At 38.6% G+C, this 16323-nt stretch overlaps 1 protein-coding gene across 1 annotated transcript in view; it reads left to right on the plus strand.

Annotated features, from left to right (window-relative positions):
• Positions 1-2922, plus strand: part of cpne5b (copine Vb) — a 131576-nt gene extending 128654 nt beyond the window's left edge. The window contains exon 20 of the mRNA XM_008295681.1: positions 2731-2922. Within this exon, the coding sequence (XP_008293903.1) occupies positions 2731-2922 (192 nt within the window). The remainder of the gene's footprint in view (positions 1-2730) is intronic.
• Positions 2923-16323: the final 13401 nt, after the last annotated feature.

A 16323-nucleotide genomic window follows, 5' to 3' on the forward strand; every position in this document is an offset into this window, starting at 1 on the left:
GCTTCAAGTCAGTATTTAGTAGTTTCACCTTTGCCCACAATTACAGTATAGCGCCTGTGTGCATAGGTGTCCATCAGTCTTTCACATCTGGACAGTGCAGTTTCACCCCCATTCTTTTGAGTGTGTAAATGATCTCTTTTCTGGTCCAGCCACAAATTCTCAATTGGATCACGGTCTGGCCTCTGACTCGGCCACTTGAGAACATTCACTTTGTTGTCTTTCAACCATTTCTGTGCCCCTTTGGCTGTATGCTTCAGATCATTGTCTTGCTTAAAAGCAATTTTATCCTTGGTCACAGTTCTCTTGCAGACTGCATCAGGTTTTCCTTAAGGCTTTCCCTGTACTGCAATTTACGGACTATTGAGCGCACCTGAATATAAGCCGCACCCACCAGCTTTAAAAAGAAAACAAATTTTGTACATATATAGGCTGCACTTGTCTATGAGCCGCAGGTGTCCACGTCTGTTACACAGAAAGATTTTGTTTAAAACTTGTAATTAAATACGTACCGGTAACATACACAAATACGTACTGTAAATGCTTTTTTCCGAACAGTGCCTGTAACACGGCTGGTTAAGAAAATAAAAAATACAATAGCCTACCAGGAAGAGTCACTGATCACGATCCTCATCTTCCTCCTGCGCACTAAAACCACTAAAGTTGTCTTCTTCACTGTCGGAATTGAACAGCCTCAGAATCCTTCGTCTCACACTTCTTCTCTCTCTTTCAGTGTTGCTCCAAATGTCACTTTCGTCTCGAGTCAAATTCATAAAAATCCATAAATTAGCCGTGTCATTGTTTAATCCGCAGTGTTCAAAGTGTGTGAAAAAAGTAGCAGCTTATCGTCCGGAATTTACAGTAGTTTGCTGCATTCATTGTTCCCTCTGCCTAGACAAGCCTTCTTGGGCCTCCTGCTGAAAAGCGTCCTCACATCATGACGCTGCCACCACAGTGCTTCATGGTGGGGATGTGTCCATCTAACATAGCATTCAGTCTGATGGGCAAAAAGCTACGTTTACATCAGACCAAACAACCATCTTCCAGTTGACTTTAGAGTCTCCCACATGCCAACTGGTGAACTATAGTTGATATTTAATGTGAACTTTTTCAACAGTGAATTCCTCTTCACTGCTCTCCCATGAAGCTTAACTGGCGAGAAACCCTGTCAACAGCTGTTGTATGCAGAGTTTCTCCATCCCAGCTGCGAGGGCTTATAACTCCTTTTGGAAGAGTCATGGATGTCTTGGTGACTCCTTCTCTAGTCTGACTGTTGCACAGGCATTCTTTTTTTTTTTTTTTTTTTACCACAACCTGCTCTGGGTAGGTTTACACATGTGCCATATCTCTACTATTTCTTAATGATAGAGTGAACTGCACTCCAAGGGATATTCAGTGTCTTGGAAATGTTCCCTGTGTCCATCCACTGACTTATGCCTTTCAATAACATTTTCACAGAATTGCTTGCAGTGTTGACTGGGTTTTCCAGATACATGTGTCTTCATACTACAATCACTTGAGACACTTTCACTGCACTCAGAAGATCTTTATTTCACTGATTGTGTGGCTTCTAGCACCAATTGACTTCATCTGTGTTAAATTAGGTGAGTCACTTTAAAGGGGGTGAATACTTATGCAATCGCCTACATTTTAAGAAATCTGTTTCAATTTGACATTAAAAAAAAAAGTATTTTTTAGTAAATTCTTGTCAAAAGGCAAATTAAACTGACAATGATTCAATGCTGAAAAGCAATAAAAGGGGACATTTTTCATGGGGGTGACTACTTTTTATATGGACTAATATTAGAACTAATGCAGTCTTTAGCCACTCGATATACCATTTGTAGGCAATTTTTTCCATGTTTTCACATTTGCATTCATACGGTTATTTCAGGTGTGCTGGTACAATAAAACACCATCTGTCAGCAAAAGCAGATGAGGATAGCGGTGAGCTTCCTATGAATTCCCATGAAGACACAAGCACAGTCTGATATTTATATCTTGCTTGAGGAAAAATGTTTCGCACAATTATCACATTCTTTCTATTAAATTGTTCTCTTTCTGCTTGTGCAGTGTCAAAACTGAAGAGTTAAGTGACTCAATAGAGGGCAAAGGACAATATGCAAGGTTGCCTGAAGTTATGACAGCATAATAACCTAAGGCCAGATGTCTGACAGTGTTGACAGTAATGGACATTCCTCTTAGGGCACGTATCTATTGGCTACATTGATCACTAGATGAATGTAACTGGGTTTGGATGGCTTACCACCTCTGCTAAGAATTTTCCAGGGGGATATGTGCTGTTACAAATAATACAAAAGAGCGAAAAATATAAAGCAGTTGATCAAACTCTAGTAACAAAACTTGTCTTTTCACTTTATCTCATTATTTCCTCTCACTCCTGAGGGAAGCCAAAGCACAGGATTAGTGACGGATGATCATCCTAAAGCTTGCAGGATCCTGCAAATGTTGACTAACATGGAGGCTTAAACATGAGCCTCCTGGATTTCTCCATTTAGTGTCTCACCCTGCCTTCAAGACCTACTTGTATACATTGTCAAAAAATATTGTGAGCTTTTGATGAATCCCAGCAGTGGTCTGAAAACCCATGGTATTATGTTAGGACAGCAAAACCATATGTGTTGAATGCAGTTAGAGTAAAATCACATTGTTCTGTATCCACATGTATATTAACCTATCGTCATCATTTTTATGTCTCTTGTTTTTCCTCAGTTTGTTCCCTTCAGAGATTATATGGACCGGACTGGTAACCATGTGTTAAGCATGGCGCGGCTCGCTAAAGATGTGCTGGCGGAAATCCCCGACCAGTTCATCTCTTACATGAAGAGCCGGGGGATCAAACCCAACCCGGCGCCTCCTCCCTACACGCCGCCCGGACACCAACACCACCACACCCAGATCTGAGGGGCCTCCTCTTGGCAATTCACTGAGGACTGACAGCATGCAGCAGCCACTCAGAGTCCAACGGGAACTCTCTGGCTCCTGTTTTTTTTGGTGCGAATAGGAGATGGCGCACCAGGAGACAGGTGTTGAATTTTGTGCTGTACCCTCCCAGTGACTACTGGAGCAGAATTTTGTTTCCTTTTTTTTTTTGTTCTTCTGTGATATATTCCTTTGGTCGGTTTCTCTTGAAGAGAGACTGCACACTTTTCAGGACTCGTTGGTGAAAGCCTTTTAGGCAGTGACTGTTTCCCGTCTAATTTGACAGCAGGTTGGTTCAAAAAGGTCATGTTGTGGTTAAAACTTGTGCCTGTCTGTGGTTGTTTCTATAAGTGTATCAGGACATGTGAACTTTGACCTAAGCCTTGCTCCTCAGTCATTGGTGTGGCCTAATGCAGTGATATTTTTTAGGCACCTTTTCCCTTCTGGAATAAGTTTTTATATCTGGGGATTATCTCCGTATCTGCTAATGCAACAGTTATGATGGAGGAAGAACTACAGGAGTGTAGTTTACAGTTTATACAATGAAAATGAATCAGGCTTTTCATACCATGATGTGTCACCTCCTGTCCTCTTTATTACGTAAATGTTTATAAGAGCATGATCTATGGGAATTTAATCTCCATATCCCAGTATTTATTCACAGATGTTATTCAGAGCAGCATGGACATTTGATAGATCTGTTTTGAATATCATTAATTTTATTCATTTTGAAGTGGTTGCCATTATTTTGCGTTTGCATATGAAAAGCACAACCTGTCTCTATACCAAGTACAAGAATTGGGATGATGCTAGCAGGTTAATTGTATTTAACCCTTCTGAGTGCTGCTATTTATTGTTTTTGAAGAAAGTACTCATAATATTCATGCAAGTCAAATGTTTATCCACTATATTTCAACATAAAACACTGTTGAATGCAGGTGAATTTAAGGTTCTTTTTTAACACATTTCCATCACAGAGGATGTTGCACACGATGAGCATTTAACAGATTTATAGTCACTGCTTTCAAATTCTTAACCCCGTAACCTCTTTAAAAACCCACTTGTGTACCCATTTTGAAGCATAAAATAAATACAAAATACATTAGCACATAAATAAAACACAGAATTTAAAAAGAAACCTTTAAAAAAAAATTTAAAAAGGGCACGCAATAGAACAAAATGGATAATAACGCTATCCAGGCTGGATTACCAACTAGACAAAGTGGCCTAGAAGCCCACAGCTTCACTGTGAGCCAATTACGTTGATGTAGTTTCTTTAACTGCCTTGTGTCAAAATAATACCTTATTTCAGTTTGATATTTTACACAGACTAACTGACACACAGCAAATATTAGAACAACCAGGTGGCCAGTAGTTCATTATGTCCCAGTGTGGGGTTAGTCCAGCCCCGATACTATTCCTAACACACAACCTCTGCGACCCACTTCCACTGACAGTAGAAACCAGTAAGCATCCAGTAATCACGCATCAGCAGCCACATGACCTCCATCGTCATAAACTCGCCTCTAGAGATTTCCATGTAATACTGATGTGTCCTTCCTGTGCCGTATCACAAGTATCTGGTGGCAGATAGTTCAAAAGTGGTCTCCAGAGAGATTCACATTTAATACATTTAATGCGTAAGCAATTCCATCACCCGCAAAACGCATTAACAATCTTTCTACGCCACAGGGGAAGGAGGGATCTTTTCATATTCGTCTTGGTTCGACTTTCTGTAGCCGGCTCCCATGTGTGACATCAGTTTAGTGTGAAGAAATAAAAACAAATCGGCTTCCACATAGCGAATCCAATTCTTGCAGCATCAGTAACGAAGCTTGTAATCTCAGATGCCTGCTTGCACAATGACGCAACAATAATCCCTGACAGCTCTGTGATGTGTTGCCTTAAAAAAATGAGGGGGGGAAAAAATTGTTGAAAGAGATTCCAAAGGATATGATCCATATAAATGAATCATATCCTTTTGATCATTACGCCTATAAAATAGTCAGTGGGATTATAATGGCAATGAGGAGAGAAAAGTATTAAATAAATGTACAGAACACAGTGTATCACTCAGATTACTTTTCATTGTTTGTTCTACCTAAGCTACTTTTAGCTTTCTGCTTAAAGGGACAGGAGACCCTGAATTTATTCAAATCACTGAAGAAATATAAAATGGAAATCAAACACACACATGCAAAGGATTTCCATGAAATGCAGAGTTTTCATTTTCTACTTTCAGTTCATTCAGTTTTTAACTATGCTAGCGTGGGGGCTTTAGAGATGTTGGTCAGTGCAACACTTTGTTCTGGACTTAAATATGTCAATAACTCATGGACAGATTATTACTGAATCTGACTCAGGCTTTGATGATTCCCTGAGGTTGATTCTAGTGACTTTTCTTGTGACACCCTCATCAAGTGAACAAAAACAAAACAATTTGTTCGATCCAAAAACCTACAAATTAGTTGTGTGGGTATTTGGTAATTCCCGATCCTATTAGCTTTCAGGTTTATTTTGTTCGTTGCGTTAATTAGCAAATGTTAGCATGCTAACATGCTAGATTAAGATGTATGGTGAACATTGTCTCCTAACATGCACACATCACTGTTGTCATTGTGAGCATGTTAGCGTTTAACTACAAGCAGTTCATCGCCTACAAGCTGCGTGTTCATCCAAAGCACCTAGAACTTTAGCCCAAGGAACTTTTTTTAAAGGAACTAAAAGGTTCCTTTGGACTGTTAGTTATCTGCATGACTGTTTTTAAGAACAGCAATGACGCCATACAAATCGACACACAGGCGACACGACAACAGCAGTAAGCATGTAGGAGATTCAAGTCATGCCGCTGTTGATTTTGACTTACTGTTTTTTTTTTAAAAGGAATCATTAGGTCAGCGTCATCAAAGAGACAAGCAGTAGCAGCAAAGTGGGTTTAAAGCTCCCAGAGTACAAGGCAAAAAGCAAGCAAACAGATTTTACAGGCTATTGCCAATACTGACCATGAGATGATTGATGCCTTTATTCTACTTGGTGCAGACACATAAATGAACAGCTGCAGACACCCACGGACACATAGTTCTTGTTGTTTGTTACACTACTTTTCTGGCCTATGGGAGTTCACTTGGAAGACTCCTCATTGCATACAGGTTGAGTCCACGTATATACACATTACTGCCAAGCATGTCCTCTATTGCCTTTGCAGCAAAGTCACCATCCATACTGTCTGCACGGGCACATTTTGGGCTACACACAGACATGTGCAGACTCTCCTAGACTTGGGGAGATGACAAAATATACATGGCGGGAACCCTAGCAGATCCTTGCACATTCCCTCATAAAGTATCACACAGTCTGAGCAAACAGCAGTGTTCAATAATGCAAACTCCCCTCACATAACCACTAACATGACAGTAGACTCTTACTACACCTTTTGCTTTTCTCTTTATCTAATTAATTGGGTTTGTTTCCTTGCTTAACATTCATGTGGCCCTCGCTGGTGTAGAGATTTTTAAAAAAACAAACTTTAAAGCAATGCTAAAAGGTGGTATAACAGATGGTAGAACGGTCTCTTTTCTTTATAAAATGACAAAGCAATGAAGAAGCAGAATTCATCTCAGCTGAAAAGGTTCCATTCAAGTGTCTAATGTAGCAAACTAAAGGCCTTAATGATGTGAAAGGCAGTCACTCCATCTCATTTAGTCCTGTATTGTGAAGCAGCTCAGGTGGATGAGTAGGGCTATTTGGTGCAGGAGAGAAAATTAGTCAATGGTGGTCAAAATGGAACGCAGCAATCTGCTTGATCTTTTGTGAAGTGTGAAAGAAGAAACAGTTCAAACACCAGACTTCACGTGGACTCCTGTTAGAATGTAAAGTGCAGTGTACTGGCTGGTTTGCACAAGGGTCCCATCTACACTTAATCTTCAAGAGGAGTGCTTATTGTATATGTTTGATATATTTTTTCGAAATGTTACTGTACTGAAGATATTTACTGATTTATTTTTGAAGTATATATGAGAAGCCATTGCACCCGTCGCCCATGACTTCATCTCCTCCTCAAGCACTCATTTATTAGTATGATAATCAGCTGCATGTTTATTTAAGGTACAATAAGAGTGTTTTGCACACGGTGCCACCATCTGTAAAATACTGGACCAAGCCCAACCAGATCACATGCATTTCTATGCCAGACATGGCAATAACAGTGGACTGTATGCTATTTCTTCTCTCTTGTGCCTGGTTCTTCAAACATTTCTTGTCTCACCAGTGGTTAGAAAAACTGTAGCTAACCTGCATGTTACAGTTATACCTTTTTTTTTTAAAAACCATATGTTTATTTTTTGGTCTAATTTCACAATTTAATCTTTGTTGTTTCTATCTCTTAAGTTTTCTGATTTGCATGACTCCCTATACTTTCCGTTAAAAGGGTTTTTATTGTACATGATTATTGTCATATGGTGGGTTGTGAAATGCTTTGTATTGGATTGCCTTAAATGAAAATTAATTAAAAAATAACTACTTTTATAAAAGTTCTCAGAGAGTTATGCTTTGATTTTAGTGGACAGTGCTGCAGTTTTTGACTTTAAATCAAGGGTGATGAGATTAATTTTAGTATTTAAGTCCAGCTGCTGGTAGCGTGTTGAATATTGTGGGAACGTCCTCTCTGGAACAATGTAGCGGGCTTATTATTGGGTTTAATTAAACAGTATCCATCAATCATCATGTCTTATATTCCAGAAAACCATATAGGAGGCTGTTAGATGAGTTAAGGTCTACACAGTCAGTGGTTTCTACATAAATGTCCTTTGAGAATTTGCATCAGAGCTCAAATTGAGTTAAATTTCTTTCCTTGAAACAACCTGCACCTTTATCTTTAATTGAGCCATAAATGGCAAGTTTATAACACACGTTTTGCATTTCATCTCAGGAGAATGTAAAATCTGTTTTACATCTTTTGATAATTCCTTTATCTTCCTTACCAAGTCCGCTGACAATCAAAACATCTATCTGCTTATTTAATGAGGACACTACATGTGCTTTATTGCACAAACTGCCTGTGCTTTATATTGTCCTCATGTAGCAGCTACTGTGTAAGGCTGGTTCATTATAATTCGACCGTCATAATAACTAGTTTCTTAATTTCAGCATCTACATCTGAATAAGAGGGTGAGCTACAAAGTGAATTTGTTCTTTCAAGTCTTAATATGTAATTACAATTAGTGTAAGAGGCTTCTATTTGCAGAAACACAGAAGAGTTGTAACCCCCTCCTCTGAGCTACTATAATAAGCATTCTTGCAAAGATCCCTCAATGAAGATATATTTTTAGTGCTCTTCATTCCATTTAAATCTGATTCCAGGCACATTTATGACGTGTCTAAAGGCGTCCTGCAATTTTACTATTCAACCTTTCAAACTGATTTGACCTTTTCTGATAGTAAAGGCCATCTTAAATGCACAGACATGGAAATATGCACAGACTCGTGACAAATTAAAGGCAAACCAGAATAAATGAGTGGAGAATCCCGAACGCATTTGCCTCCATATGTTCCTTCCCTGCAGCTGAAGTCAAGGCCCGCTGAAGCTGTTCTGGGAAGTTGCAATGACTGAACACCTAAGACAGTCATTGTTGCCTCATCCTTTTTATCTGTCACCCATCTGTGCAGAGTTTCACGTCTTTTTCATGCAAAACAAGTTATCCTTCAATGTCTTTAAAATTATTGTTTAAAATGTGGATTATATGACAATGACAAAATGCAGTTTAACAAAGGTGGTCACTGGGTTCATTTGAGTTCCTTTTAAGACAGTAAAGAAAAGGCACCTTATAACACCTCACTGCACTGTTTGCCACAGATCTTCCCCCAACTATCACTTATCTTTGCAGCTTGTAATGAAGATTTTGAAGATACTGGCAAGCTCCTGCTCACCAAGTCTGGGTGGAAACTTAGAAATGGCTTCAGTTTCTTTTCCAGTTTACAAAAGTTTGTCCTTCTTAAATTATTCAGTTTGCATTATGTTCTATGTGCACGTCTTGTGTCAGCAGTCTGTGTTGGGGCAGGCTGGTGTGACGGCTGTCTTGGAATTGAGTCAAATCTAAACTGAACCTTTAAAAAAAAATAAAAAAATCATTCACTTTAGTTGACAGCAGCCTCTTTCTGAGTGCTGCTGCTCTCAACACGGCAGATAAGTGTATCCTCCCCTGAAAAAATGTCTCGTTATAAAAAGAAACCATTTATGTACATACAGCCGCTACATCAGCTCTCCAAAAAATCTCATTAAACATCCAATCATCTAACTTCCAAAAAGCCTCACACTTAACAGGGCTAGGCTGGTCACCTTTCAAGGGGAATTTACTGTCTGGAAGAGATACGATTAAACATCCTTTAGAGATTTCTGGAGTATATTTAGTTTCTGGGTCAAAAAGAAATAACAAGGTAGAGAAAGAAAGTAATTTTCAAAGTTTCTGAAAGTACTTTTGTGCTAGTTGCTATAACATATTATTCCAGGGTGAGAGAATAATTCAGACAGATTGACACTAATGAGCACAAAAGGTTATCCAAATAATGGGTACAATATTAAAAAAAAAAAGAAAGAAAAAGAAAAAGCTACACTGTGATGTGGATTTTTTATTGTTGTTTAAGTGCCCATTGCTGTGATGCTCCTGGTTGTCAAAAAGTCTGTGCACAATCAATTTTGCATGTGTAATTCTCAAACAACAACTAAAAATGAGAAAATAAAAAGACTGAAAACCATTTGGCAACAAGATCTAAAACTGATATGCAACTACTATATATATTACACAAAATACATTTTTCTCTAAACTCAACACAAACAAAATACAGGATGGACACAGAAACATATAGGAGGGTTCAATAGGTTTGTCTGACATTGTAGGAAAGCAGCTTATTTGTTTTCTCACCAAGAGTTAGATGAAAAGTACAGTCAATGTAAGACTACAGCCAGCAGCTAGTTATCTCAGCTTAGTACAAAGACTGGAAACAGTGGGAATCAACAAATCCTGCTCTGTCCGAAGGTGAAATAAATGTCTTCTGGCACCGAAAGTCACTGTCTAACATTTAGAACTTGTGTATTTAGACTCACATAAAAGAGCAGAAATGACGCATTGTGGCTTTATGTGCCGGAATAAATATTAATATAAATATTGGTACAATAAATATTGGTTGAGCACAGTTTATGATCAGTCGATGTTCTTCTGCAGCTGGAAGTTAGACCTCAAAATTGTAGTCAGTGAGAACAATGCACAAAGTTGGGAAAAAATTGAGCTGCCTCCATGTTTGCTGTGTTGATTATCTACCATCAACAAGTCCTTGTCAATAGAAATGCAGTAACACGTAACAGAAAAAACATTAAGACAGCGAGAAAAGAATAAAAGATATGTTGTCTGACGTTTTAGACATTTAAACAGTCAACTGATTAAAGGTAGAGAACCTGTATTTACACACTGCTTACTGTGCAGGCGGCTTTTTTGGGGGAATATGTGGAATGTGGAAGTCGAGGTTAAAAAATTTACCCAAACTCAAGGTAGAAAGCCCAACTTCTGGTGACATTTCTTAGATTTTTTTCATATTTTAAGACTGGAAATTTAGAATTCCCTGTTCCCATCGAATGCAGTAATATACTTGAGTCTCCAGTGGATGCTTGACAGCTAGATTTGACCCATTCTGTCATATGTGAATCCAAATAGACCAGTCACACAGACCAAGACAAGCAAACACCTGCTGCAAAAACAGCTTAAACATGCAGAAACGTGACATGATCAACATGGTTAATAAGCAGAGGGCAGGGAGACATCTGTTCTGTGACGATGCCACAGACTGTTGAATGTAAAATCTCATGTAAAAACAATCCTTAGAAAGTAATGAACTCGTGCTAAATGCTCCACACATCCATCCATGAACACCCTTTTTGCTGTAGCATCGCACATTCTGCTTTGCTACTCAACACTGCCCATTTTGGATTGAGTGATGTGAACTTGCTGCAGCTCAAACAACAATGTCCTCTCTCGATACCAGATGATGTCATGTTCATGAATCCCATTCTCCCACTTAAATCACTCATTTAGTAAACAGTTTAGAACCAGGACATAACCTCAGATATATGGGGTGCTAAATTTACTCTCCAGTTGTTAATTCAGTAGGATACATACCGTAATTTTCGGACTATTGAGCGCCCCTGAACACCCACTAACTTTTACAAGAAAAAAAAATTTACATATATATAGGCCTCACTTGTCTATAAGCCGCAGGTGTCCATGTTGTAACATGAGATATTTAGACAGAAAGATGCTACAGATGCTAAAGATGTTTTTAACTTTTAGTTAAATACGTACCAGTAACATACACAAATACATACCGTAAAAGCTTTTTCCCAAACAGTTCCTGTAACACGGATGATTACAAAAATAAAAAATACAGTAGCCTACCAGGAAAAGTCATTGATCGCTATCTTCATCTTCCTCCTGCGCACTAAAACCACAAAAGTCGTCTTCTTCAGTGTCAGAATTGAACAGCATCAGAATTACTTATGTCATGAGGCAAATTCGTAAAAATCCTTAAATTAGCCACCTCACTGTTTAAGCCGCAGTGTTCAACGCGTGTGAAAAAGGTAGCGGTTTATAGTCCGGAAATTACGGTATTTATTCCAACATTTAGGTTCATGTAAGTATTGGATCGGACTCAGCAGATGCCTGATATTGAAAGACTAGGACTGGGACCAGGGCCAAGAATAATCTGGGAAATCCCTTCTGTTGTAATTGGTTTCCATTCACTCCACGCTGCACATTTAACCACATGGTAAAGGCGGAAGAAGTTAAGGTGGCTAAACTACAAAAAAAAGCTCCTTTGTTAAAAATAGATCATTAAAAATGTTTGTCATGATACATTTTTCAGTTATATCGCCCCGCCCTATGTATGCAAGGTTTAAAAGCTTCACAATAACACAATACCATAACTGAGAATCTCACATCCTGAGTTATCATCAAACCAGCTCCCAAAGCCTACAATGTTTTTCCCTTTCAGCCTGTTCTATATTTCACTCCAGTGTTCCACAGAAATTAGCACCTCTAATAGTTTGCCACATCTATTTTCGTGCACTTAGAGTCGCTCTCTGCCCTTGCTGTGCCGTCTGATGCACGGAGGGCGTCAAACAAACACTTGTACTTTGGCACAGGACGGCAGGACGGCCTCTCTGCAGCAGCTGTACCGTTGTAGTCTGTAGCTTCATACCAACAAGAAGACGATGATGACGGTGATATCAGAAGCAGCTGGGATGTTGTTTGTTTGATGATTATCTGATCACTGCCAAAACAAAGCAGATATATGATTTGGCAGTAAATGGAGTCTTCAGATGACTCCATGATGTCACAGATGTTCAACTGAATTAAGTCCTAAGCACCTTCTCTGAGCAGCCAAAACCTCTCAACACTGGGAATGTAAAACCCACTCAGAGAAACCCTCCTACAAACATCTTGGTCAATGAATAAAACCACATTTTCCTTCGTGAGTGAGTTAATCACTACCACAGTGATCAATCAGCCGGGCAGACATCTTTCACATGCTGATGTATGACTCTTTTTTTTTCCTAAAACACCCAGCCGTCTTACTGATTACCTGTCCAGTAACAACGTGTTTAAATGGGTTCTGTCAGGCTCTTTAGTCATTCTAATAGTGGCCAGTTATCTCCTGTATGTTATTGATTCTTCTTTCAGTTCACTGCTTTTGCTACTTAACCTGAGCACAGCCTTGATTGAACTTAATGTTCCTCCATTTTCAAGACAATAAAAAGATATAAATATTAGAACGACAGCGCATACATCTTCATATTGTTTTATATTTGTTTTGTGTGTGATCTGTGAATTGGTAAACAGCTGATAAAGAGGATAAATGTATTGTTAGACTGGAGATGGGAGCTGGTATAAGCAAGGATTGTTTCACGCTCTCGTTATCAATAAAAGTCCAGACTGGCCACAATAAACCAGCAGCAGATCACAAGTCCTCTAAAGCTAGATTTGTTTGTTAGAAAAATTCTGTCATTCAAAAAACACAGTAATTCATACAATAACAACTGTGCTAGTAGTTAGTCATCCTCATATGTCTTCATACCCTTCCATTAAAAAAAAATGCTAAATTCACAACAGTCACTCAAATAACAAGAAACTGAAAAAATAATGATAGTAATATCATAATACTTATTATTATTATTACTATTATGCTATTAATAATATTATTAGTAACATAATAATAATAATTAATAATAAATAAATAAATAAACAAATAAATAAAAATTTGCTAAATTATAATTTAGTGAGATAAGACATTGCTTTTGAATTTTGGTTGAAAATAATAATTTTTAAAAAACAAACAAAACTGTCCTGAACAAATTAGCGCACTTTGCTAATGAGCAGTGGACCAAAATCCAAACACCTGTCAACAGGTGCAGAAGTCTGAGTGAGAGTTACAGAAAACACTTAATTGCAGCGATTGGCTCAAAGGGATGTTCAACAAAATATTAGATAACAGGTCCCATCATGCTTGTTTGCTTGTTTTTTTGTTTTGTTTTGTTTTTTAAAAATATTTCTGTTGAACCACAATTCAAAAGCAATGTCATGATTTTCATTAAATTTTTATTTATTACTACTTTTGTCAATTTTAACTTATACAGTGACAGCTCTTTTTTTTCTTTAATGGGAGGGTGTGAATACATTTGAGGACAACTGTATATCTAGTGCCTGTAAATTGTTTAAATACTGAACTCAGCAGCTGCAGTAAGCCAGTATGGATTCAAATGTCCTCTGGGGACCTTTGTCAGGGCTCATTCCTTTCATGGTGACTCCTCAACCAAATGTATCTGCTGCCACCGTTTCTCTCTCTTGTCTTTGTCTTTAGGCCCCTAGATAATCTCAGAAACAATTACTCACAAGATGTTTTTTTTTCTTCTTAAAAATGAACAAGCAGATGAATTTTCTAGAACAGATGACTGACACTCGCAGCCATTTGACAGATTGTCAATGTTTTTGCCCGTCTGTCACCGATGTCCCATTACAGATTGTTTCCTAGATGATTCTATCATATTTGCTGTCTCTTTTGTTTGGATACAGCCTTCTAACATTGGTGTAATGATCAGCCTTCTTTCTCTCTTGAGCCCTAGTGAAGGTTGCATGTTTCATAGCGTTGCCTGTGCCAGTGTGAAACCTGAACCCTGTCCTTAGTGTGTGAAGTAGATGGTTTTTTGTTGGGGTTTTTTTTTGCATTTATGAACCTATTTAAGAACCAGTATGAAAGTGCGCGCACACACACACACACACACAAAACTAAGAGCAACCATAATAATAAAAACCCAACACTAGCCTACAGATCGGTAGTGGTAATGTCTTCTGCAGAATTTCTACATCCATTTTCAGACCACACGCTTGGATGGTTAAAATGTGGTAAACAATGATGAGTTAAATTACAAGGGAGCACATTTCATTCCCAACCTTCTCCTGTATTGTTGCTCCCATATGAAAAGGGCTTTAGCAAATCTGCTGCACTACAAGTACCACCCAGTGATTCCACCGCAGGACAATGTTTAAAGACATCAACGTCTCATCCGCCAGATACCTCTAAGGACATCAAATAAAAGGAGCATAACTTCACAATGTCAGCATTACAAAGACGAATGCATTGCAGTATTCATTGCAGCCTTGGAATACCCATGTCTATGCTCCAGTCCTTACTTTAACCCTCATGTGTACAACTTCTGGCCAGCAACTGAGAGACAGTGCAGATCTAATCAGCTGAGGTCAAGCTTCTCTGCAGGGAAATTGTCTTCAATCTGTGTGACATAAAATAAGGAGTTTCGTGCAGCTGCTCCCCTCACAGTGAGAAAAGCCAGTTGAGTTGATTCAAACACCTGGATGTGCAACTTTGAAGGAGTGTCTAGCACCGTCTGCACGGAGAGAGAACCCTGGGTACACCAAGCTGGTGGTTGAGGCATATTTTGTGGAAGTTTAAGATGACAGGGGAAGATGATGGTCTTTGTGTTCAACTTTCCAGCTCTACGAATCTGCTGGTTTGCGGAGCAACCGGTGACCTTTGTCTGAATGATTCTTTGTCTTTGTCATCGTTTTGTTATAAATAACCAGAAAGAAGAAATGTATTTCAACAATTCAGACACAAACTTTTTGAAAATATTTTTCTCCTAGGGTTTGTTGAGCTCAATGTGGGAAAGATTTACAATCATTTTTAGAATATCAGAAAGTTTGGGCTCAACTGGTGTCATTTAAAATTTGTCTTCCTTTTCAGAAGGATGACAAATGCAGGCAACAAATACGGAAAAATGTTTTGATTTGCCATTTGAAAAGGGCACTCACACCCAGACAAAAAGGGCAGCTGCTTTTGTCCCCAAACCTCCAACTCTTCCACCTCAACTCCCTCCCATTCGGGCTCCGTGGGACTTGATATCACAAACGATATAATACATGTGAGGTGACACAGAGAGGTCACAGTGTCTGTAGATATTCAGCTGAAGCACTGAAGCTGAAAAAAAAAAAAAAAAAAAGTTGCTCAAACTTCCAAAAGCTTAATCAGAAGTAACTCCACGCCACTGACCACACAACTAGAGCATCAGAGCATTCAGCAATAAAGTCTTGACATACATAAAAGATGAGAACAACGATGCTCATGATTTAATGAACACTATCATTTTAGGGTTAATATCAGGCTATGTTCAATTCTGCAAAAAGAATAAGCTGCACAGTATGCTTAATGATCCAGAGGCTGAGTCACCATCTCGTAGCTTTCTGACCAATTATCTTGAAGTCTACACTGCAGCGCAAACAGGAGGAGCGGTGAACGCTGTGATGAGAAAAGCATAATTAGTGAGAGCAGCCACGAGCAAGCAGTGCAGAGAAGCAGGAGCCTAATCCTCGAGAATTAATTAATGGACTCAAAAGTCAACGTTTGTTTCCTCCAGAGGAACAACAAGCGAAAAAATACAGTTACACAGCTACAATCTTTAATATCAAGAGTATGTTATTGTGTAGATGCAGCCTCACTGTCAATCATAGTCCAATCTGCACTCAATAATTCACAAGCTACACCCCCACCGCTGTGTTGGACTCACAACTAAATGGATCTCTTTGCAAAAGTAGCAAATGACACAGTAATGTTTGTTTACAAGGAGGAAATGAAGAAGATTTTGAAGCAAATTTTGGTTGGCTGAAATCATACCAGCTCTTCTACCAATCAATTGCCCAAATAAGATCTAAAATGTTTCTAAGTATGAATAAAAAGAGTTTTGTGTTAATTTATCAAACCATTTTGACCTAGTTATTCTATACTGAAATTATAACAGCAGGCTGAACAGAGACTTGAGACGGAGCAGAC

Source organism: Stegastes partitus, unplaced genomic scaffold (genome assembly GCF_000690725.1).
Source record: "Stegastes partitus isolate 25-593 unplaced genomic scaffold, Stegastes_partitus-1.0.2 Scaffold1069, whole genome shotgun sequence".
NCBI lineage: Eukaryota > Metazoa > Chordata > Actinopteri > Pomacentridae > Stegastes > Stegastes partitus.